Raw genomic sequence first — 24105 nt, 5'->3', positions numbered from 1 at the left:
ATGAAATGATGGACCTAAAAAAGTTACAAGTGATTATCCATAACCTGCACACAAACATACAAATATAAATTACAAGGAAGACAGAAATACAAATGCAAATCAAAATTAACTTAAAAAATACAAAGAGATACGATTTACATTAATTATCTGAAGTTAACATCAGGAGTACAATAATACAAAGAGATTCAATTTAAATTTAATATAAGTACACATAACGAGTAGAAATATAAATAGACATGGCGAGTACATATATATCAACATTATGCGTTGTTGTTGGCTCGATACGGACAGTCTCTACGTGAATGTTCAGGACACCTGCAAACGCGGCATCGCCTTGGTTCTCCCATCTGGCTATGGTCCATGTCATTGCGATGACGCCTAGACTGACGTCGTCCTTTTGCGGTTCTCATCAAGTCGGCGTTTGGAACCCATTTCGGCCCATCTGGCCAAAACATTTTGTAGTTCATATCAATGCCCCAAGCCCAGAACTCACCGTTCCAAGTGTTGTACAGATTGTACATGTTGAAGTACGGCGATATGTATGGCTCGACGCTGATTTTTTGATCAGCAGCCGCCCGGAGCACATGACTGCAAGGGTAGCCCTCAAGCTTGGGCTTGTTACAAGCGCACTCACAGGAGGTTGAGCCAAGGGTGACAGCTTGCTTTTTTGATCCTCTGTGGTGACCCTTAACGTACTTGGCTCGCACATTGACCTCCCACTTATTCCTAAGTGCGTCCACTTTCCTGCAGCCATGACTTTGGGACTTCTTTGCTTTCTCGTCCAGATGTCTTTGCATCTTCTCGGACCATGGCTTGTTCAATTCAACTTGTGCTTTGGCGACGGTGACCCTGTCTGCAAAGTATGACAGGGTCCGGTTCCAAGTTTCTTCAATTAGGGCTGTGATAGGCAGTGTTCGCACCCCTTTAAGAACACCATTGTACACCTCTGACATGTTGCTGGTCATTATTCCATACTGAGCCCCGGTGTCGTGAGCCTGCGCCCACTTGTCCAAATGAGGGCAATTCTCGCGGATCCACTGGCTCAAATTTATGGGCGTCCTACGATCCCTCCGGTCTTCTCTCTGCGGCAAGGCCGCGCGGTCGATCTCACCATTGATACCTGCCCAGATCGCATTCATTTTGGCTTCAGTTTTTTGCATGCACATCCTCTTGAATAACTTGAACCAATCCTTGTTTTTGAATTTGGAGTAAAAGTTTGCTGCCAAATGCCTCATGCACCACCTTCCCTCTAGATCGGGCCAGCCCCACTCTTCTTCCAACGCCTTAATTATTTCAAGAGCGCTTAATAATCCAGTGTTGCGATCAGAGATGATGCAAACACCTTTACGCTCTTTCACGACACCAATCTTCACGCAGCTCAGGAACCACAACCAGCTATCTTTGTTCTCGCTCTCGACCAATGCATATGCAATAGGAAGAAGCTGATTATTTGCATCCGCTGCAATCGCCACCAATAGTGTGCCCTTGTACTTTCCAGTGAGAAAGGTACCATCAACAGATAATACCGGGCGACAGTGCCTGAAGGCTTGTATAGTCTGGGCGAATGCCCAGAATAAGCGGTCTAGGATTAGCTCACCCGGGTTCATTGGGTTTGGACGTTCTCTCCGCCAAACTTGAGTCTCCCTATTAGCACTTGCTATTTGATGAAGCATTCTAGGGGCATAAGAATATGCCTCCTCATAGGTACCATACAAGTTCTTGAATATATTTTCCTTTGCACGCCTAGCCTTGCTGTAGCTAACAGGGAATCCAATTAGATCCCCTGCATCTTTTTGCAGAGCCCTAACACTAATGTTGAGACTTCCCTGCACAATTGTTTCCATCGTCTGTGCCACATATTTTGCTGTCACATTGCAGTGATCTGAAAGAGTCCGAGTTTGCTCACAGGTATGCTCCACTATTTTTGTGATATGCCATGACTGACATACCCCAGGCTTCAGTCTAGCGAGAACTCTTCCGCAGCAACCTTTCGCGGTGTGGATGCATATGACCTTCAACTCTTTTTTATCAGACTGCTTCACTCTATGTTGACGGTGGATGCCGATTGCATAGCTACCCATTGCCTGGTAAGCAGACTTCTTGTCTGGGAAAACTTGCCCAACCTCCAGGCTCCCCGCTCCTAGGCCAGAAGCAGAGTGAAATTCGTTGGTGATGCTCATATCCTGCAAAAACCCAGGTTGCAGTGTCGCCGCGACCGCCCTATGAGGAGGAACACCTTCTTCTTCGCTTGACTCCGAAGACGCAGAAGAATGATAATCATCATCTAGCGCCTCCGGCAATCCCTCCACGTGTTCGCTCATGTCAACGGCCGCAGACCAATATCCTGTGTCATACACAGGCTGGCCGCCCGTCGGTTCCGATGGGTCGACGCTAGGGGCTGATGTGATGGCCAACTAGACCTCACCATCCCTGCTACTGCATCCGGCAACATCAGTGACTGAAATGAACTCCACATACACCATCGGCTGACCATACATTGAGTTATTGGGATTGCTTGCAAACCTCATGTACGACCCCCACGACCGATCACCTGTGACCGGCCGCAAACCCCAACGGGCAACTGTCCCATCATTTCCTCCGTCAACGACGAAGGCCTCCATTGTCATTTTCCCCCCTGCATCCCTGGGCCAAACACCGCTCGGATGCACCTTCTAACTGCCGCGTAACCCACGTTGACCATGTCTCTCACTACAACTGTAGTCGACTCGCACAAGGACACATCCACCCCCAATGGACGGTCGCGTAAGACGTTCCCATAGTACACTACTAAATTTTCCATTGTACCTAACCAACATACATGTTTACATTGCAAACAATTAGTAACAGAACATTTAGTAGTAGTACGATGGCAACATTTACATATCATACAACTAAAATAATAATCGTATTTTCGTTACAAATATTCGGTTTGTTTCTAAAATCATTTGCTTAGACTTTCCGGGGTTGTTTGGTTAACGGGTATTTAGAGATCTAATTTTTCTCAAACTCGTCTACTAGCGTCACAAACTAAAACTCTGTTTGCTTTTCTCTAACTACCCCTAAAATATCCTAAACTAGTTCTCGTAACATGCAAAAACCGAGTTTTCGAAAAAACGACTATTAGTAAAAGCTAATTTTCTTACAACAGGTTATGACAAAACCGTGGGTAATAACTCGCTATCCAAACAACCACTAAACATAATAGTACGATAATAAAATTTTAATATCATATGAGTAAAACATTTAATTTCTTCCGGCTTTATAATTTTTTTTCATATCATACGATAACAATCATTTATTTATAAATAATAATATTTGCAGGGGCATGCACATTATTCACAACAATACATCAATATAAAAAATATTAACAACATTACGGTGTCATTTTATACCTTAGCTCCAATATGGATGTGCTTGCGAATGCAATTAAGAGTCCAAATAGTTCGAATAAATATCCGTCACCAGTACTATATGAACAGAGTCAACCTATTATCATATGAACATCAATATTACACACGGATTTTTCTTTCTGCTATCAAAAGTATGAAAATAGCACTTGCATGTATGTGGTCATCACCTCAAAAGGGACAGCGAAGATGGAAACACAATTTCTTCAATCACGTCATCTCCTCCTTGTTTGCTACTAAGATGAATTATTTTACCTAATTACATACATCATCAAGTACATTAGCACATTATCGTAACATATAAAATTTAGATTATTACGACATAACAAAGTAGACCTACAGCCTCCTAACTATAGACTTATTAATAAACATACCACATGAAATAACATACCACATGCAATGAACAATTACAGTACAAGTGTTTCTTAATTACCGTATTAAGATTTCTTGCATGTCAATACTAATGGACGCACCTAACATTGATACAACATCTTCAACCTACACTTCTAAAAAATATATTATAAATGCTACATCTGTCGTCTGAAATTATTTCTAACCTCTAATCACTAACATTGCATAGCTAATGATGAGCTAAAAGACTAACTAATTACCACCTTGCATGCACAAAAAAATCAATTTATTGCAAAGCTCATACCTTGATCTTCAACTTCGTACTTCAGTTCGCTAGGCAAATCGTACTCCTGAAGCTCTAAATGACTCCAAATGACTCCTCCAAGTGCTAAAATTATGCCTAAAACAACAGAGAATACACACTTAGGAACTAATCAAACAGAAAGAAAACATCATGCATGCGAACGAAACCAACAAAAATGGATAGATCTTACCATAATCTATCTTTTCTTCAACTTCATCATCTTCGAAATCCATTCTAAATCGGCCAAAATCACGAGTGAAAGTGGCTACCAAGTTTTTCTTTGTCTGTGTATTCTTCTACACTTAGGGGTTGTTTGGATAGCTAGATTATAGGGAACTGGTTTTCGTTAGATTGGATTTCTGGTATAACTACCAAAAACCTTGTTTGGATTATCTAATCAAACCTTGGATATATAAAACTGAGTTTTCCAAAAGCCCAAAAACCTGGTTTATAGAAAAACGACTAATCGACGTTTTTGTATAAACTGATTTTCTGTATAGCCATTGAAGGAGAGAAGTTAAACGCGTAGCGCCGCCAAATAATCTCCATGCATGTGCAAGAGATCCATGACCGCGCCATCAACGAGTTCGCCGTCGCTCCGGACCGGACGTTGACGTGCCGTTCTGGTGATCTCCCGGCCAGGAGGAGTAGTAGGCTAGTAGCCGACGCGCGGCAGAGGCGTCGTCCATTCTATTATCAATCCGTCAAGACTCGACAGGGGTGCGAGCATGGCAGTGGTGGCGGACTGGCGGCCAGGTGAAAGTGGTGGTGGTGGTGCAGCTTTACGGCAGAGTGTGCGCCGTAGTACGTACATCCTTCCTGGGCTGCTGGGTCTGCGGGCTCTACACGGAGGCCGTTGGCGACGAGATTCGCGCCACGGAGAACAGCGGACCATCACCAGCCCAACGCATTGGCGCGGGAGGCGCCGTGGGCACCTAGAAGACAGCCGAGGAGCTCATGGCCGCCGTGTCCCAACTGCTCCGGCGCTGCGTCGACTCACGGCGGGGTTCTGATGCACGTACACAAGGACGCTTGATCATAGGCCGGCTCCGAGACGAATAAGGTCCTAACACCATGGATCGATCCGAGCGACGTGAGAGTTGGACGCACTGGTGTGTGCCACTGAACTACAGAATTATGTTTTGCATATCGTTTCCCATCCAAACAAGGATTAGTATACACTCACCTTAACCGAAAAACTAATTAAAACTGGTTTTCCTAAAAATTCTCCCAAAACTGGTTTTCTAAAATCTCACCTCTAATAATTGGTATCCAAACAACCACTTAGAGAGAGCAGAGAGGCAGAGAAGGCAACCAGAGATATGCGAGAGAGAGAGAGTGTATGCGCACGGAGCTGCGGATGTACGTTTATAAAGAAGAGGACCATTGTATTGTCGGCAGAACGAGCCAGAACTCACCTACCGCGGCATCGGATTCCAGCATCGCGGTGTCTCGTCACACACAGCAACAACAACAACGCTCTCGAGTGCGGCAGGAAAACACGCGTTCAAATCAGCACGCTTGAGTGCTGTCGCTTCGGCTGGAGCAATAGACGAAAGGGAGAATCACACATCACTTTAATCAGTGTCGTCTACGTAGCAATCAGTACTACAAAGTTTAGGCGGGAATCTGATTCAGATCATCGAAACTTGTGGCAGAAAGCAAAACAAGGAACTGTGGAATCAGCGCCCGTGAAAAATCTGCGCCTTCAGCACCGGAATCAGCGCCCATGAAAATCCGCGCCGTTGGGAATCAGCGCTGTCCGAACAGGGACGCCGCCTGCTGCAGTGGCGGCCTGGCCCACACGCTGGGCCCGCGAGCAGCATGACCTGTCGGCCTGAGAGCGACAGCGGCGACAGAGGCCGCCTCACCTTGTGGCGGCCGGGCCCACAACTCCTGGCCCGTTTCGTCCCAACTGCTCCACTGTACGAAGGCCGTTGTGCCCCGCGCGGTCGCCTCCTGCGGTGGCGGCAGGGCCCGCCGCCTCCTGGCGTGGCGGCAGGTGCCACGTGTCGCCTGTCGCGCCTGCCACCACTAGTTAGGGGGTCCTTTTTGACATTTTTATCTGCAGATAGTCCTTTTTGGCAATAGCGTTCGGCAGGGGGTCCTTTTAGACAAAAAAAAAATCCAAAGCCAATGGTAGCAAAAATTGGGGCTGGTTTCAGCAAAACCTAGATAGTAGTAGCAAAAACAAGTGCTAGTTCCAGCAAAAACAAATCCATGGTAGCAAAAAGCTGAGCTAGTTTCAGCAAAATCTGAAGGCGGTGGTAGCAAAAATTGGGGCTGATTGCAGCGAAAAACAAACTGGTTCTAGCATCTTCAACCCCGTGGTTGTAGCACACCTCACGGTTGGTCCCAGCATCTGGCCGTCATCGAACGTAGCGCGCCGTGGCCGCGAGCTCCCCTCGATGTGCTTGATGGTGGACTGCCGCAGACCGAGCTCGCCCTCCTTGAAATCCATGGCGGACTGCCGCAGGAGAGGAGAGAGCGAGACAGAAAAGCTCGTTCTGTGGGGGATTAATGGCGGATTCCCTGCGGGGTAGAGGGACGAGGGGAAAAGGAAGCGACGATGCCTTTGAACGATGAGATAAGGTATGGGTGGACGAGATGCTTCTGTGCAATGCGACAAGGTATGGGTGCCTGGTCCCATCAGCTTTTGGCATCACCAGTGATACGAACTGGCGGAAGCTTGGGCCGGTCGTCCGTTTATAACCCAGTTCCCAGCCGTCGCCATTGAAGGATACGGAAACCCCTTCCTCTCCTCCGCTGTGAGGCTCTCCGCGATGGTAAGTCCTGCAGCTGCAACTCCGCCCCTATCCCCTTCGGTCTGACGGTGCTTGTTTTTGCAAACGTGCGAGCAGGGTAGGATCGGCGCTCGCGGCGGAGCTCGGGTGCAGGGCGTCGCAGGCGCCGATGGGCGCCTCGGCCGCGCCGTTCCGAATCGGTGCACTGCTCCGCTGCCTTGGGCGTCCACGTGGTCACATAGACCGTGCCTCTCAGTGTCCGTCAAGTGCGTGCAGCCTGCACGCCAACCTCAGGGACACTGATGTGAAGGTCGCATATGGCTAGTGGCTATGCTAGTTTTGAATTGCAGTAACCTACTGTGATTGCCTCTGAAATCTGAAATTCTGAATTGTTTGTAACTTTTTGGCGTTGCTACAAGTTAGCTTCCTTTCATCATGCCAGCCTCAGGTAGATTCCTTTTGTTTGGTCGTGAGATGTTGATTCCTGTTTTTCTAACACCTTTAATTTTGATGTTAAAATTACAGAATTAGTGAGGTTTGTTTTCTTGTAGCCAGACAAGCGAGCTTAAAATTACACTGAGTAGTGTGGTGGTACAAAAAATTGTTTCTTTTCTTGTTGTCTATTCTTTACTTTAACTGATTTTTTCTTCTCCGTGTCAGCTGCCGCACATGCTACCATCTGAAGCTCTACAATTAGGAGTCTGCCTTTCAAAAAAAAAAAAATAGGAGACTGTAAACATTTAGAGTTTTTGTCCCCCATGCTGAATCTTTATTGACTTCTTTATTGAACTTGTGTCTTCTTGTCATGGTTGGTTTCTGATTACTACTAGCTTGTTCTAATCTAGACTGTTGGCATGCACCCCCTTCATTACCGACTGAATTCCCAGCTACAAATTACTACCTTTATATCAAACTAGCCTACAAAAACGTCTTATATTTTGGTTCGAAGGTAATAGCTTTATAAGAATATTTCCTATGTTCTTTCTAGAAAAGATGTACAAATTTTATCACGGATGTAAACTATCAGGTTAAGCTTTTAAGCACATAATCTTAGAGGTTTATGTTTATTCTAGGAATAGGAAATCAGTATTATAAGGTTCATTTTCTTGTACAATTTTCTCATTTTGACAATTTACACACTTCTTTTACTTTTTCTACGTTTTGTTTACCGCTTCATTCAGTTTGAGAAAGTACGATGCTAATTTTACAGTGCAGAATGTTACTACACAAATCTATGATTGTTCTCATAGTGGTCTGGTAGTAATGGTTGTGCAAGGGCTATTAAGGCCTACTTAACAAATCACAGAATGGAGAAGAGGAAGCTCAGCTCCGCTCTTTTTCTATCGAGGAGCGAGGTTTTTTGTTTTGTTTTTTGAAGCCTGCATCTTTTATGGGTTTGTACTGATGGAAAGGCAAATTACAGGTTAATTAGAGAATGCTACTGTAATCACACATCTCACAGGTCATTTAGATTCTAGCTTAAGACTGGGACAACATTACATGAAAACACTTTATGCATTCACACATCTCTTGGCGTCTCACCTTGATTTCTTTTCGAAATTTGCTCAGGAACTATTTTTTTGTTCATTGGATGTAGAACAAGCATTTGTTCAACAATTGTATGTTGTCTAACTTGTTATGCTCACTCATTGAATTTGTAGCATTTTAATCCAACTCAGAAGAGAGGGCATTAGCCAGTGCTAAAAATGCTAGTGTGATTTGGCCTAGCTTCTATCAACTTGAATGCCCAGGAAATGTCCTCACAAGCTTCTTCCTCTCTACAAACATCAATCCTGGAGGTGCTAGGGAAGAGCATGTGTACTACAGCCCAGCAAAAGGATAAAGAATCCATTGCCAATGCTACTGCAAGAAGATTTAGCTAGAATAAGAAAAAAAAATCTTGTTATGGCTGCTGCTTAATTACCACTGAATTTATTCAATTGTTCATGTCATAATTGTTATGGCTCTGCTACATCAGCGGCACTGTATTCCCCGTTTTGAAATGATATTTGAATTTTCACATCTTTATTATATATGTCTTTGCGATTGTCTCTTGCCAATACATTTCTTGAATTAGCAATGTCTGTTATGGATGGATCTTTCAATACCATTCATGTTCCAATTCAAAACTTTCAGTTGGCACAAAAAATGACTCATGTAGCATGCGTATTGATTTCAAGTCCCAACTCATCACTCCCCTCTCAAAATGATTCCGCCGTCAAAATAAAGGAAAGAGACTAGTTACCGAAAAAGGCTTTCACACCGCTTTATATATAAAGCAAACCACACATTACAACCGGCCATACAACAAGAAACGGAAAGTACGTCGACAAGATACACAACTCCACAGAACAGCTAACGAGCTCCGAAGGACCAGTAGGACATCGGAGCCCACGACGGCCTCAGGTCATGACATCAACGACTGCGACAAGGGATCTATTCTCCACCGGAGGAAAGCAACACTATGTCCCTCCCAAGGTCAAACTTGTTGTCCCGTTGCTGCCTCCGAAGAGGGCACCCCTGCCCTCTCGTCCTGGATCGAAGGACGCTGTCCCGCCGGCAGGCAGAGCAGTTCACCCCCGAACACGCATGGACAGGCCAACCAGTTGCCGAGGATAGGACAAGAGCCGTGGCGACCTCACCCCTAAAGGAAACACATACATCGCCACGGTCTCCGGCCAAGACCCAAACACCCACCGCAGTTGCCGAGCATGGACACGACTGAAGACCAACAGACCACCACCGCACCGAGCCCTGACCACGAAGAGCTCCCAAGGTGTCGCCTTCAAGAAGAAAGCGACGCCGATGAGCCGCCCAATCCGGAGATTTTGGGCTTTCGCCCAGGACCAAGAGGCGAAGGGCCGGGTGTAGGTCTCGATGTTGCCCACAAGAAGGAGAACGGTGCCATGGGCGTCGCCAACATCGTGACCATCCTCGGTAGTCAAGGGTTTCCCCCGGCCTAGAGCCCGCACGCAACGCCCCACCGACCTGCAGAACGGGAGAACCAAAGGGCACCCAAATCCCGGCCAGTCGTGGAGAACAAAGCACCAGGAGGCCACCACCTATATATCGAAACCATACTCGATGCCGCCTCGCCGCCCGACTCAGCCAAGGACAGCACCTCGCAGCGCCAGTGCCACCCCCCATAGAAGAGGAGGAGACGCCCTCTCTAGCAGTGGCCGCCGCCACCCACGACACCCACATATCGGCTAGATCGGACACGCCCGACCTAGCCCACGCCACCACCAGATCGGCCTCGCAGCCGAGCCCCCGCCGCAACCACTGCAGGGCCGCGCGCCTCCCAGCACAGCAGCTACCAGATCCGCGCGTCCCCGCCACCGGAGAGCTCGCCGGACCCCCCCCCCCCCCCCGGCGAGCGGCTGACCCCCGCCACCGGGATCCCGACAGGGGAGGGAGGGGAGAAGCCCCGCCGCCGCCAACGCCGCACGGGCTTTGCCCGGCGGACGCCCTCAGGCAGCGGCGAGGAGGAGGAGGGGACGGGGGGAGGGGCCTCTCGCCGGCGGCGAGATGGGGCTCCCTTGACGCGAGTGCGCGCGGGGGTGGGGGGGGGGGGTCTCCCTTCTTCGAAAGAGACTAGTTCAATTGCTAAACTTCAAAATGGATCACATTGTCGAAGATTCCATTGAGATAATTTTGAACAAATCACATAGTAGCAGAGTACACATCCTCACCACGCCCTACATCTTGGTTACACAGTTGCTAATAAAAATTTCAGCAAACTAAAGAAAGATCAACAAACACAACACATGCATTGTGTGCCTCCAGAGAACACTCTTGTGTCCCGTTATTTGCATTTAACAGTACCGACTAAACAAGGGCTGCTCATTGCTGTGATGAGACGGACGGTGAGGAGTTGCACGCTGGTCTGTGGCTTGGTCATGCCCAGAGCGCCATGGGCACACCGTCGTGGTCACGCTCAAGAAGGAGAATAAACATGCAAAATTTTCCATCCCCACATATAGTATATATCAATATTGCATTTTTTTTCCTATCACATATAGTATGTGATAAGAAAAAAAATGCAATATTGCAGAATTCAGTAACAAATATGCGGTGGTTTAACCATATATATACTACCAAACCTCCATGACAGACTGTATCAACACCTTAGCTTACATTGAAGCATAAGATTCCTGCTCCATATACAATGTATAACATAAATTTCAGAAACAGTAACTAGCCAAACTCTGACATTTAAGTTAGAGATGTACTTTATTAACTGCAAGGTTCCAAGTTACTTGTACTCATAATGTTTCATTGCTAGCTATCCAAGTTCAAGTCACATGAGTACTGGAGACATTTACTTCTAAATAAAAAAACATAGGACCAGTAAATACATACAAAATGTACAAAATTTCTCATGTCACCGATGCACTACAGATACAGGATACCATTCTTTCTACCAAGATTACAGCCATCTTCTGGCAATACTTTATCATAGATCGTGGAGCTCAACAATAGAGTCACAATTCAGAAACAAACTTAGTTTTACGCAAAGTATAATTTTCTCAACCAACTAAAAGGCATGCTCACAGAAGTTCACATACCACTTCTGACATAGAAAGCATGGGGGGCAGACATGATTAATTCAGCCAACAGAATTAGCAGCGGTGCACATGCATAGAATTCTGGCAAGGAACAACACAACACAAATGGACATAGTGAGAAGCCTCTACAACAGCATCTGGACATCCTATGTTCCCATCTTTGTCTCTCGCCTGTGTGGGCCCAACCCTGTCTCCGATGCATGCATGGCTATGCATGCTTGGCTACAGCGGCAGCAGTAGCAGTTACTTAGCCAAGATGTGGAAATGACATGCAGCTGCATGTCGGCAAGAAAAGCAGTAGCGGCTGCATGCCTTGGTAGTTAAGGAAACTACTAGTAGTACTAATTTACTATAGTACTCCCTTCGTTTTTATTTAGTCTGTATATTAGGTTTGACTGAAGTCAAACTTCATAAAGTTTGACCAACTTTATAAAAAAAATTATAAGCATTTACCATAACAAATCTATATGATGTGTTAGTACATTCAATAATGAATCTAATAGTATTGATTTATTATTGTATATATTAATATTTTTGTTTATAAACTTAGTCAAAGTTTATAAAGCTTGACTTTGACCAAAGCTAATATGCGGACTAAATAAAAACGAAGGGAGTAAATGCTGAGTAAGTCGTCAGTGGTGATGTAATCTAGGAGCTTGACGTAAGCTCATACGTATAGTTAGTCGGTTCAGCTACCTATAAAAGGAGCTGCACCCCGGTTGTAAAATTCATTCCACTCCGATTAATTCAAGTAGTATCTTTTCTCAAGTGTAGCTCCATCGGTGCATGCTTCACTAGTGTGTGTCTGCGTACTAGCCTAGAGTGCCTGAGCGTACCATCACTTTGCTCTTTCACCAGTCATCTATCAGTATACTCAAGTGCTAGCGAGTAGTTCTGGGCTAACAGCCTGCAGCCTTTTTGGTATTCTTGCAGGACATCTTCCGCTGCATCCTGCAGGGCATTTGAAATCATAAGTCAATTCAGAATGGAGTTTTATTGTGACCAAACATGTAAAAGAGGATTCAATACCTTCTGAATTTTCCTCCTCGACAAAGTAAATGCCCCTGCTACCCAAATTCAAAATCAATATGGACATTCAGAACCATGGTTGCTTGCTCAGATGAGGCGCTTCCACCGTGGCCTTCTTACATGGGCCAGGGTGCCTCTACGACGGGATGCTAGATCCAGCTCGCTAGGACGATCTCTCCCGCCAGCCACCTCCATGGATACTCGTGCGGGCTGGGTTCGCCAATGGCGCTCGCTCATACCGGATCGCCCTGCCAAGAGATGGTGTCATATATATATGACATTGAACCACAGACGCACTCGAAGCAACAATACATTGTCTATTAAAAATCTGCATGTGCAGACGCAAAAGAAACGACATAATGCTTTACTACTTCGTAAGATTCATAAGATTAGATGGCGACAACAAAGTTCGGTTTGAAAATCATGAGCTTTACATTAACTTGGGCTCAGTTCAATGCATATCAATGACTATCCAATAAGGAATGAACAACAATACCTTGTGCTTAATATGGCACCGAGATCTGAGAGGAGACAGGGTGAGCTTGGACGGATTTGATGGCGGTGTGTGTGGCGCTGTTGTCTTGGCAATAATGTATCTGGTTCTGTTCATGACAATCCAGGCCAAATTTATCAAAATGCTACTGGTGCAGCACAATGGAGCACGTACACATGACATTGCCATTAGGGTCACTGAAGAAAACACGAACTGAACTCTAGCCCGATTGTAATGTATTCAGTGGTATTAATTCAGAATCTGACCTGAAGTTGAACTAGCTAATTATTAGTGAACTCGAACTAGTTAATTAGTCCTATTGGCTACTGGCCGATTAAAGTTACTCTCCTTAGTGGACTGAATACTGGTGATTTAATTGAACTAGTCAATTAACCCTATCACTTGCAAAATTTAACCAGTCCCCGTCCTGGAACTAGTCAACATCAGAGATCCTAGTAATGCTGGAAGGAACCATCAATTAGTGGGAAGCATCCACCGATTAGAATAATACTACCTCCATCCCATAATATAAGAACGTTTTTTACACTACCACTAGTGTCAAAAATGTTTTTATATTATGGGACGGAGGGAGTAGAAGCAAGACGGGACATGGATGGTGCGGGTGTTGAAGCCGAGTTTGATGCCCACGCCGCTTGGAGTATGGCCGACGGCAGGATCGAACGAGCGGACCCTGCTGGTGGTTAGAGAACGTGCATCTTAATCCCGTCGGCCAGTATCCAACTCGAACGTCAGTCTCATCCCCGAACAAGATCCAACAGGATCCAACAACAGAGTCTGAGTCCCCTTGGGGAGGTTAGAGACTGAGTTTAATACTTTAATCTCCCGCACCTGGATCCAATAGCAGAGATCCTGATGCCCGCACCTGGAATCATCAAACTCGACCGTCGCAGCCAACTACTGTACGTTCCAATCGGGGATGGTTATGGCTCCTCGCGCTTGAGATAAGTCAAGGCCGTAATATTACCTCGCAGGCACTATAAATTACGGCACAAACCTCAGGGTGTTTTTTTTTCAAAAAAAAGAACCTCAGGGTGCTGGTGCTGTGCGGGTTGCTTGAGTGCTCGGGTGCGAGTGATTAGGCTGGGGTGAGGAATAAGTATTCCTTCCCCAAAGTGATGAATAGCGATATATATGAAGTACGGTCTTGTCCTCTACGTGATTAAATCTCGTTTGCTGCACGTCTGCACTTACGCACATGTCATGACATGGTCTCTAATCTCGATTTACTTACTCTAAATATAATATATTTTAGACATCTCAATACGAATTAAAAAAGGACTGCAACGAATGAATAATAAACACACTAAAATGCGTCTATATACATAATCAGAAAAAAACTTAGAACATCTTACATTTATGGAGCGAGAACTAATTATGTGTTATCTAAGAAAATATGTGGCTCATTTTTAAAATGAACCGGATATGTTATTAAAATTCACAGGAAGCACAAAGTATCTCAAACATAAGTCTTTGTAGAGATTTCACTATGGACCACATACTGAGCAAAATGAATGGATCTACACTCTAAAATGCATCTATCTACATCCGTATGTGGTTTATAGCGGAATTTCTACAAAGACTTATATTTAGGAACGGAGGGAGTATGTTTTAAATCCTTCAAAAATTCCCGCAGCTACATGCGGGCTTTTATCTATTTAGGCATATGTCTCTATATGTAATGACAGGCGGCGTGCAAATCATGTGCAATTTACTAGTATGTATTAGTACTAAAATTATATCGTCGTGTGTGCGTTGTCGTTTTGGCCGGTCTTATAGAAATGCATGCAACAAATTTGGCATATATGGAGTCTAATGGATCATGGCCTCACAATCATATCACCCGACCATTGGCCATCGGCTTCGCCTAAATATAAACATAATGCAACGCTGGCATATATCTCGATCAACACCAGCATTCGTCGTCTGTCACAACTCACAAAGAGAAATCGACAAGAAGATGGCCGCCAAGCGTGAGGCCAGCGTTGCCGGGCAGCTGCTCGTCGTCGCCCTCGTGGTGGCGGCGGCCCCATCATCCGTGCCGGTGGCCAGGGGGGAGGCGAAGGCCGCTTGCCTCAGTGAGTACTCCAAGCTCTGCGGCAAAGACGAGAAGAAGGACGCGGCGTGCGCCACCGTGGTCGACAAGGCATGCGGCACCGAGGCCAACAGCGTGGCCTTCATCGAGCGCTTGTTTGCCGAGCTCGCCACGGTCGGCCAAAAGAAGCGTGCATCAAACACCCAGCCCACGTCTGGGGGGCAGGACGCCCTGAACGGATCCGTCGACAAGCATGGCGGCTGCCCCGGCAACAAGACGGTCTATGCATTCTCCTCCCATTGCGCCGTGGACTGCGACATGGCATGCAAGGATCCTGCTTGCTCCGACCGCTGCTACATCGACTGCCCCTATACGGCCGCAAGATTCGGCTACATCATGGCCACCCCGGCCAATAAGAAAGCCATAGGGGAAGACATGGATTGCTTCAAGCGTTGTGCAAAGGAAAAGGATGCCACGAATGACAAGTGCCTTGTTTCATGCAAGCTCATTTCTCCTGCCCTGGTTTCGGCCCCGCCCCATGGCGCCTGAAAATGCATTCATTTGTTCTACATTCATCTTCTCACATGTACTCATATCTGGACTCAAAGAAAAAAAAACATGTATTCATATCTCTCTCCTTTTTTTCTCTGAACCTCAACTCGCTTGTTTGAATTGCACCGGCAGGAACATCTCCCTCGCATACTGAAATGAGAGGATCTATCTAACTTCGCATTACCGCACACATATTTTCTAGAAAACAGTATGATTGAGCTAGCTAGGAGCAACCATCAGATATATATATATATATATATATATATATATATATATATATAGGTGAACGCACGTCATAATCATATGGTACTGTCCTGCATTTTCCTCACCTATCACTAATTTTCCTTAAAAGGAACAATGAGATGCCCTTGCTTGACAAACAGGGACTGACATTTCTTGGCTTGTTCCAATCACCTCCGGTTTGGTAGGCATATGGCAATGCAGAATACCAACAGGGACTGACATTTTTTTTTTGCGGTTCTGACAAATGTTTTATAACTAACAGACTCTAGGGAGACAATAGCAATGCAACACCAGTTCAATTTGAAGATATGGCATCCAAGCATTGTTTAAGCCCGAATGGAAATTCAGTGACAAATGGGGTTAATACCTGTATCCAGTTCTTCTTGGTCTAGCATTTTGACAGTGAGCTTTATTTCTCACATTGTATAACATAATTCAGTAGCATGCATCCTCCAAGGACAAGAGCAAGGCAATTACCGAATATATGACAACATCAGGCATGATTTGAAAGGAACTATTATCTTGCTGGCATTTATCACTTAGCTAAGAGCCCAAAAGTAACAGCATACCAGGGTAGCAACATACACTGCCCATCCACAAAAGACCCACCAGTGGTACGGCCAACTCCAGGATAGCCGCGCTATGAACTATCTACACGACATCGATCTAGCTGGGTGTTCCCCGCAACTCACCATTAGCAACTACCTATTCACATGTGTGCTGACATTCTCCAACCAAAGTCACCACGACGCGGCAATATGATCTCTCAACACACACAAAAGACTCACCAGTACCACGGCCAACTCCACAACACAAAATACTATCTACACCGCATCTAGAAGGGCGTTCTCCACCACTCACTATTGGTAACTACTAACCACTTATTCACAAGCGTAATGATGACGTGCTCCCACCCACCAAACTCACCGTGGCATTGCGGTGGATAGATTGTTCGCTTCTGCCTTGAGCCTCGAGATCTCCATGGCATTGTTCATCCTCCGTGCGACGGTAGACCTTATCACATTGCGCACAAGATAGGCATGCAGTTCAAGGTGATGGACAGCCATAGCCAGGGCGCGAAGTTGCGTGCCCAGTTCTCGGTCGTCGGCTTCTTCGCGAGCAATCTCCTCCTCCAGCTTTTTCATGCGAATTAAAGCTTCCACGCGCGATCTCAGGTCCCCGACATCGAAACCACTTGCCTCGAGATAAGCCAGGCACTCCATCTTCCGCTCGAGGAGCTCATTGTCGTCCTGAACACCTAGCCTGTTTATGCTTTCTGCCAGATCAGCAAAAGAGATCATCAGACCTAGTGCCAGTCCTTCATGGAGCTCTGGAACGTGCTGCTGAAACTGATGGAGATTTGGCCGCTGTGGCGTTGTCCTGAATATCTCCAGTGCCTCAAGCTGTGCCCACAATGGGGAGGTCTTAACAATTGGAAGATGCTGGATTGCCGAGGATTCTGAAAGCTGGCCACTCGTGCGCATGATACTCTCATGCACAGCCACATATTCCGCAGACAAAGGACAGCAAGAATCATGTGTTGCATTACCTTGGTGTGATTGTGAACCTGTAAATGGAAGGTATCATGATACAAGTGTGCTAGTAACACAGCAAAAGTGTTACTGACTTTTCTGTAATCAGTACACGTAGATGACTGTACAATAGAACTCAAAAACTTACGGTCTTCAGAGACAGAGACAACATTGCTGCCTTCTTCAATGGCTTTAGCATCTATCCTTTCCATTGGCTGCATTTAGTATTTACAAATGTAAAGAAAGTAAGAGCAAATGATTTTTTTAATGATCCTACAACTAGTTTAAATAGCTAAGGGGATGCGATAAAAGCAACAACTCACAGTTTCAGGCTTCTCCCCTACAGGCACTGCTGTTTGTAAAGAAACACATCCCTCCATTTGTCTGAACGGTTCAGTCCCAGTTCCAGCAGTGGACTGCTTATCCGGATCGCTTAATACTCTTTTTGACCCTTCAATACCGGTAAAAAATGAGCTAATAAGCGACCGCGTTCCTAATGGCAGGCCCTGTGGAATAGGCCTTGATTGTCCAAACGCTCCAAACAACGAAGCCTGAATGTGAGAAGATGATTGTGCAAGATGACAACTTGTAGCAGGTGAAGATGAAGAACTCAGACGGCCAAATGATGACATTGGTGGCAGTGAAGGAGGTGACAACTCAGACCTTGGTGCCAATACTGCATTTCCTTGCTTACGAGTAATTTCAATGTTTTCTTTACCAACAGACAAAAGGGGAGAAACTTGTTCTGGTATCACATCCGCATTCTTCAACTTCTTTTTGTCCCGATGAGAACCAGGTTCGTCACTGATTTTATCCGAGTCATTATCCAAGGCAGCGGAAATTGGCCTTTTTGCAGATTCCTGAAATGGAAAGGGTATTCAAGACATGTTTTGAGGTAATGCTGAATAACATCATTTTGCATATTCTGAATTCATTTGCAGCAGCTTCTGGTATGAACAAACATGCAGATACATATGGCTATCATGACGGGATCATGTCTATCGGTTAACCGGGCCAAAGATCAAAGAACAAACAGATGGAAAGTGTCGTTAACCCTGATGCAAACAGTGCCCAATCAAGGTGAGACAAATGAGTAACATGGTGCAAACAGTATAGTGATAAGAGCAGGCAAAGCATGGTAATGTTGATAATTTTCATCAAAATCTGAAGTACTAAAACTACGAATGCTCCTTGATCAAATACACCTCAATACACTATGTAATACATGAAACGACCGCACTAAATGGCATTCTATGCTCCATCAAGGAAAAGAATGACAGAAGACAAAACACAGAAAATACAGATGTACCTTCTTCAAGCAGGGTACCCATTTTTCACCGTCCCAGTCACACAGTGGCCTGAGCTGCGTAATTTCAACCCTCAGCGCATCCATATCGATCTCATCAAGATCTGTCTTGTGACAGTCCAACATTACTACATACTTCTTGTCGATTCCAGTACCTAAGACCTTCAGAATAACACCAGGCCACCAGCTATCTTCATGAAGGACCTCAACATGAGAAGAAGGAGAAAATCTGTACTTTGAGTCAATACGGGTGATGGACCGTGCTGGCCGGATATACTGAGAATCCAGAATCTCGGTAGCTGATTTCCCGTCTTTCCCATTGTGCATGTACTTTACTAAGAAATTTGTAGCACCAATCACTTTAAGAACAGTAGCTGGATTCCAGGATTCGCCAAAGTTCGTTCCAGACTGACTCACTTCAACTTGGTCTCCCTCGCTGAAAGAAGGAGATGCATTGTCCTGGCCACAACAGGAGTAAGTAAACTGTTACTCCCTCCGTAAACAAATATAAGAGCATTTAGATCACTATTTTAGTGATCTAAATGCTCTTATATTTCTTTACAGAGGGAGTACTTCTTTATCACTATCAGAAAAGAACAGTGCCTTTTTTAACAGATTTCCTAAATAAAATCAGCTCTTGGGCACGTATAATCCTTGCTTAAATTCAGTTAACATGGAAATTTAGCTATAATTCATCCAAGAAAGTTTAGATATTTATTACAAAAACGGAAATTCATGTTTTAAAGTTAATGAAGAAAATGCTACATGCAACAATCAATTTGTGCTACCCACAAAGGAGAAGAAAAACAATATATCTAATCTGGGGACGGTACACTCAAGAACCTACAAAATACTAAAGCAAAATTAATGAATTTAGCCATAAGCCGGTCTCTCGGCAATGTTCCTCCTCCTGGCCATTCCATCGAGCAGGCTGCGAGCGGATACATTTGAGATGGTTTTCAAGAAACATATGAGAGCAGTGTCCATTTCGGTATTTGTTATTGCTTGACCGACAAATGGCCGGTGGAACAAACTAGGTAGATAGCTGAGCCCAAATTATGAACACAATATTGGCATTAATCAATAACTCCAACAAGTACTTGAATTGAAATGATAAAACACCAGATGGATAAGTCTACACGACACCTCCTTGATGGCAGCTCAAGATTCGCCGCATTCGGCATTCCATCAAGCAGGCTGCGCACGGAGACGAGCTCAATGCGGAGGAGGTAGGTGCCCATTAGAGTAAGGCATTATGCCGAGCAGGTGGCGCGCACGGCGGGGCGTAACAACGAAGTTGCAATGGGCCTTGGCGATTTCATCCATCCATAGTCCATAATTAAACAAATCATCTGGATGAAGGTTAATTAATAAGACGAAAAGGAGCCGACGAACTCACCGCCTTGGCAGCTGGGACCCAGCGGCCGGCGACGAACTCGCGGTGCGGCCGGAGGTCCGCCTCCTGGAACTCGATCGTCTCCCGCGACGTGGGGAACGCGACCTGGTACACCCGCCTCGGCCGGCGCCGCAGATCCCCTCCGGCCACCGCAGGCGCCGGGGCGACGGCGGAGACGACGCCGGCCCACCACCCCTCGCTGTGCAGCGCCTCCACCATGTCGTGCACCGCGAACCGCCTCGGCGCGGCGCGCGGGGGGCGCGGGCGCACGGAGGCGGCCGCCACTGCCTCCTGGAGGGGCTCGCCGTCGTCGCCCTCCAGCGTGGAGTAGACCACCGTGTAGCATTTGTTGCCGCCGCGGTCGGAGGAGGAGGAAGAGGAGGAGGGGAGGTGGGCCGCGACGGTGGCCTCGTAGAAGGAGCCGGCGAAGCCCGGGTCCTCGTTGCGCACCTCCACCTCCGCGCCCACCGGCAGCATGTCGTCGAGCTCCGACGAGGAGGAGGAGGAGGAGGAGGAGGAGGAGGGGGTCGGAGGGCGCCTCCTGAAACGGTGACGCCCCATGGCAGGTGATCGCCGGTCGCCGGGTGGTTCTTGGGGGAGGGAGGGAGAAGGTGGCGGAGGCGACGATGCCGATGTGGTGAGTGAGTTGGACTCCACTTCGCAGGCTAGTTTCAGCTTGTGACGCGTGGGCAGACGGTGCAGTGGCTCCTGGTCGGCGTGCTATGCTGACGTGGCGCATGATGTACAGGTGGGTCATGCTTTCTGGCAGCCCATGAAGCCCGACTTCTTCTAACTAGTAGGAAACATGTCTGTGCGTTGCTACGGAAAAAAAAAGTCACATGCCGCTACTCTCCTTGCACAATGCATATCATTTATCTTACATATATTTCATACAAGGAAAATCAACATTTGAAGAAAATGGGGTGAAAGATTGAACTTTTGGAATGAACGTGCAAGCCAATTGCATTTTGGGGCAACATTATTAAAATAGCCTTACAACTTAACATGTTATCATGAGAGAACAAAGTTGAAGAATGATTTTTTAATCAAGTAAAGAACGTGAGAACGGTGCTCAAAACTCAAATGTGAGATTATAGATACACAGAGATTTTCCATCACTTGCTTTAGTTTGGTAGCAAGCCTTATTCCAACTAAAGAATATATGTGCTAAGGGGATCAATGTACATGCTACACCAAATTTTCAGTTCATCAACTGATTGTACATTGCATATCAATTTAGGAAGAAATTATTTCATTAACGAAGGCCATGCCTATTCAAGCATCTACAGAATAAATTTGTAAGTACTATATACGTATTAGTAATTCAGATTCCACATCTATTGCAAAATGAACCGCAAAAAAGGAGTAACCCAATAATAAACGTACAGATGATCTAAGAGGTGCTATGATTGCGGTATATGACAAGTATATAACTTCACTGTGTATCATGAGATTAATCTTTGTAAGAAAATTAGCAGATGATTCACAAGTTATGTTCGCCTTTTTAACAAGTGCATAAATATAAGAAAAGGTCTACATAAAAGAAATGAAAGATGACATCAATGTATTTGAACAAAACATTAGATCAAAAAATGACATGCTATGTCTGCCTTCTCCGAATGTCTATATTCTAAAAACACAAGGGTTAATTGATTTGGAAAATAGATAATAGGGATACCTGAAAATAGATAATAGGGATTCTAAAAACACAAGGGATACCTGAAATTTCAAAAACCTAACTGGTGATGAACTAAATGATTCACACAAAGAGCTTCAATTAGATGAAGTGGGTAACAATGTCAATTAATATAAATGGCAAACAACATTCTAGCAAAATAGTACAATACTTATAGAAATGGGTAACGGATTTGGAATTTATTATTTGCTTGAATGGAACGAATTTGGAATTTATTATTTGCTTGAATGGAAAAAACCCTCCGCGTTATCGGTGATGCCAATCCTGAGATAAGACGACAACTTGAAGGAAAGAGAAAAGCAATTTATTTGCAGCTCGTAGCTCAGAACCCAAATTGCAGTTTCCAGCTTGACAGATAGTCATATATCAGTTTCCTTTATACGTGTGACCCTTCAGAATATTGCATTGCTCTCATTACATCAAATACTTAACCTGCAAACCAAAACATGTTACAATATCTATGAAGAGCTGCATCTACTTAATTTCAATGCCATATTAATTAGGAGGTAGTAGCATGCAACATTTACAAATAAAAGTTTTACAGTGCGATGAGAGCCTCTCCAAAATTCTGGAAAGCTCATTCTTATCATACCTGCGGCCACCTCCTCTTGGTTCTTCCCCTGAGACTCCATCTGACACGGCTACACGGCCACCCGGGCGGTCATCACAGTGAACGACGCAGACTCGAAGCCGCCTCTGCCGCCATACTGACATCACAGTACTTCTTGGATTCACTTGACACCTTCCTACTCCACGCTCAACTGAGCGAGACTCGGCCGACTAAAGTTGTTATCAGCAAACCTTTGTATCCTCTCCTTTGAACATGTTGCACATTCAATTTTGCAAAATTATATTTCCAAAACATATCCTGAATATTTGATGATCTTGTACTAACTATATAGTATGATAGAATTACAAAAAGAGAAGTATGACACTGACCTGCACATTCTTGGCTTGTTCACTCTGTTTGCTCTACATTTCAGATTGCGTTTACAGCTACATAGTATCACGTCAAATGTCTCATGAGTTCAGATCACAAAACTTCTCTAAAAACCATCACAAAACTCTCATGAACAATATGAGGTCATGCAGGATGCAACCAACCTTGGGTCATTGGGGAAATCGAGCAAGATGTGTTATCCGCGGCCATGTCCTTGGCCAGTCTCCTCTGTTGCTCCACTTTCGCCCAATCGCACGATAACCACAACCACACCATCCCTCTTGAATTACAACTCTGATCCACCACCATCGGTCACTGAGTGTGACTCGGCAAGTGATGGCGCGTGTCCAGCAGTTCCCTGCAGCCCGCCGACACAAAACCCGCCGCCACTGCCTCAATCTTCTAGCTGAATTCCCTGAATATATAGTCCAAAAAATTAGAATCTCCCACCATGGGGACAGGAGTCGGAGAAGAAATCAAGATCAGGGATACAGAAGAATTCAAATACTTAGGACTGATGGACGATGGCAATCCTGATCGGAGACTTGGGCTTAGCGGCTTGCTTGGAAATATGTATACAAGAGCACCAGACAATGAGCATTTTCCAATACACAAATGACTAAACTTGATGGACATTGTCTTGAGATCCAGTTCAAGTTATGGTTTCACTCTCACCTTCAAAGTCCACACGTAGCACCAAGCAAACCATGGCCATCAAATGCAGCACTAACATCACCTTGTACCATCCATGGACTATGGGTATTTCATGCAGTTTAGCTAAGCACTAACATGTAATTGTATAACAGAAAAGCTAGCGCATGTCACTTAACTTGGGCAAGCAACATACCTCATCCTCTTGCTTAGTCCAAACTAACTATACGCTGAGCCTCAACTCACACATGCACATTTTACAACATTCATGAAACGAAATAATAAACAGAATTGCCAACCAACAAAACCAAAACACTAACAGAAAATCAAATTCCAGAAATTACTCACCTTGTCACCAATCCTAGAAGAACTGGCAAGTAGTATTCTAGTGCCTACAGAGCAGCGAAAGAGACAATCCTGTTAGCGATACAACAGCTGTAGCGTTTCCTATGTCATCTCTATGTAATCATAGTGTTGACACACGAACACGTCACGTGTACCCTCGACGCCGGAGGTGATGCACCGCAGCTCACGTCGAAGGAGACCCGACCGACAGCGCGATACGCAAGACAGTCGGCGGGCGCTTTTGCAGACCCGAAACCCCGCGCACCCGGGAGGGACCCCGTCAGGGATTGCGGCGGCTATGGGCTGCCCTAGGTCGATTCGCTCGCCCCTAGAGCCTCGGGATTCGAAGCTCTCAAACACGAAGAACAGCGAAGAACGAGAGAGAAAAACGGTGGAGAGATAAAACGTAGATGAAACGTAGTATATTGATTTGTTCGATTGTGTGTTGTTCAATCGGCCGTCACCCCCAACATATATAAGAGGCGGCTGGACTTC

At 45.5% G+C, this 24105-nt stretch overlaps 3 protein-coding genes across 3 annotated transcripts; 1 reads left to right on the top strand and 2 right to left on the bottom strand.

Annotated features, from left to right (window-relative positions):
* Positions 1–33: 33 nt before the first annotated feature.
* Positions 34–2621, bottom strand: LOC147982740 (uncharacterized). Its single transcript, XM_087540539.1, has 4 exons — positions 2426–2621; positions 1950–2344; positions 494–1847; positions 34–44 (listed from the first exon to the last, which is right to left on the bottom strand). The coding sequence occupies exons 1-4, from the start codon at positions 2619–2621 to the stop codon at positions 34–36; spliced, it is 1956 nt and encodes a 651-aa protein (XP_087396665.1).
* Positions 2622–14821: 12200 nt separating this feature from the next.
* On the top strand, positions 14822–15536 carry LOC125534695 (uncharacterized). Its single transcript, XM_048697846.2, has one exon. It carries the CDS (start codon positions 14875–14877, stop codon positions 15496–15498), a length of 624 nt encoding a protein of 207 aa, XP_048553803.2. The 5' UTR covers positions 14822–14874; the 3' UTR covers positions 15499–15536.
* A 711-nt stretch (positions 15537–16247) lies between these two features.
* Positions 16248–20787, bottom strand: LOC125540573 (DUF724 domain-containing protein 3-like). The gene is made up of 5 exons (XM_048704183.2): positions 19982–20787; positions 18586–19041; positions 17600–18136; positions 17425–17491; positions 16248–17311 (listed from the first exon to the last, which is right to left on the bottom strand). The coding sequence occupies exons 1-5, from the start codon at positions 20537–20539 to the stop codon at positions 16668–16670; spliced, it is 2262 nt and encodes a 753-aa protein (XP_048560140.2). The 5' UTR covers positions 20540–20787; the 3' UTR covers positions 16248–16667.
* Positions 20788–24105: the final 3318 nt, after the last annotated feature.

This window comes from Triticum urartu, chromosome 2A (genome assembly GCF_056163025.1).
Source record: "Triticum urartu cultivar PI428250 chromosome 2A, HENAU_Tu73, whole genome shotgun sequence".
NCBI classification, from domain to species: Eukaryota; Viridiplantae; Streptophyta; class Magnoliopsida; order Poales; family Poaceae; genus Triticum; species Triticum urartu.
The sequence above is the reverse complement of the archived record's forward strand: the minus strand, read 5'-3'. Positions and strand labels throughout refer to the sequence as shown.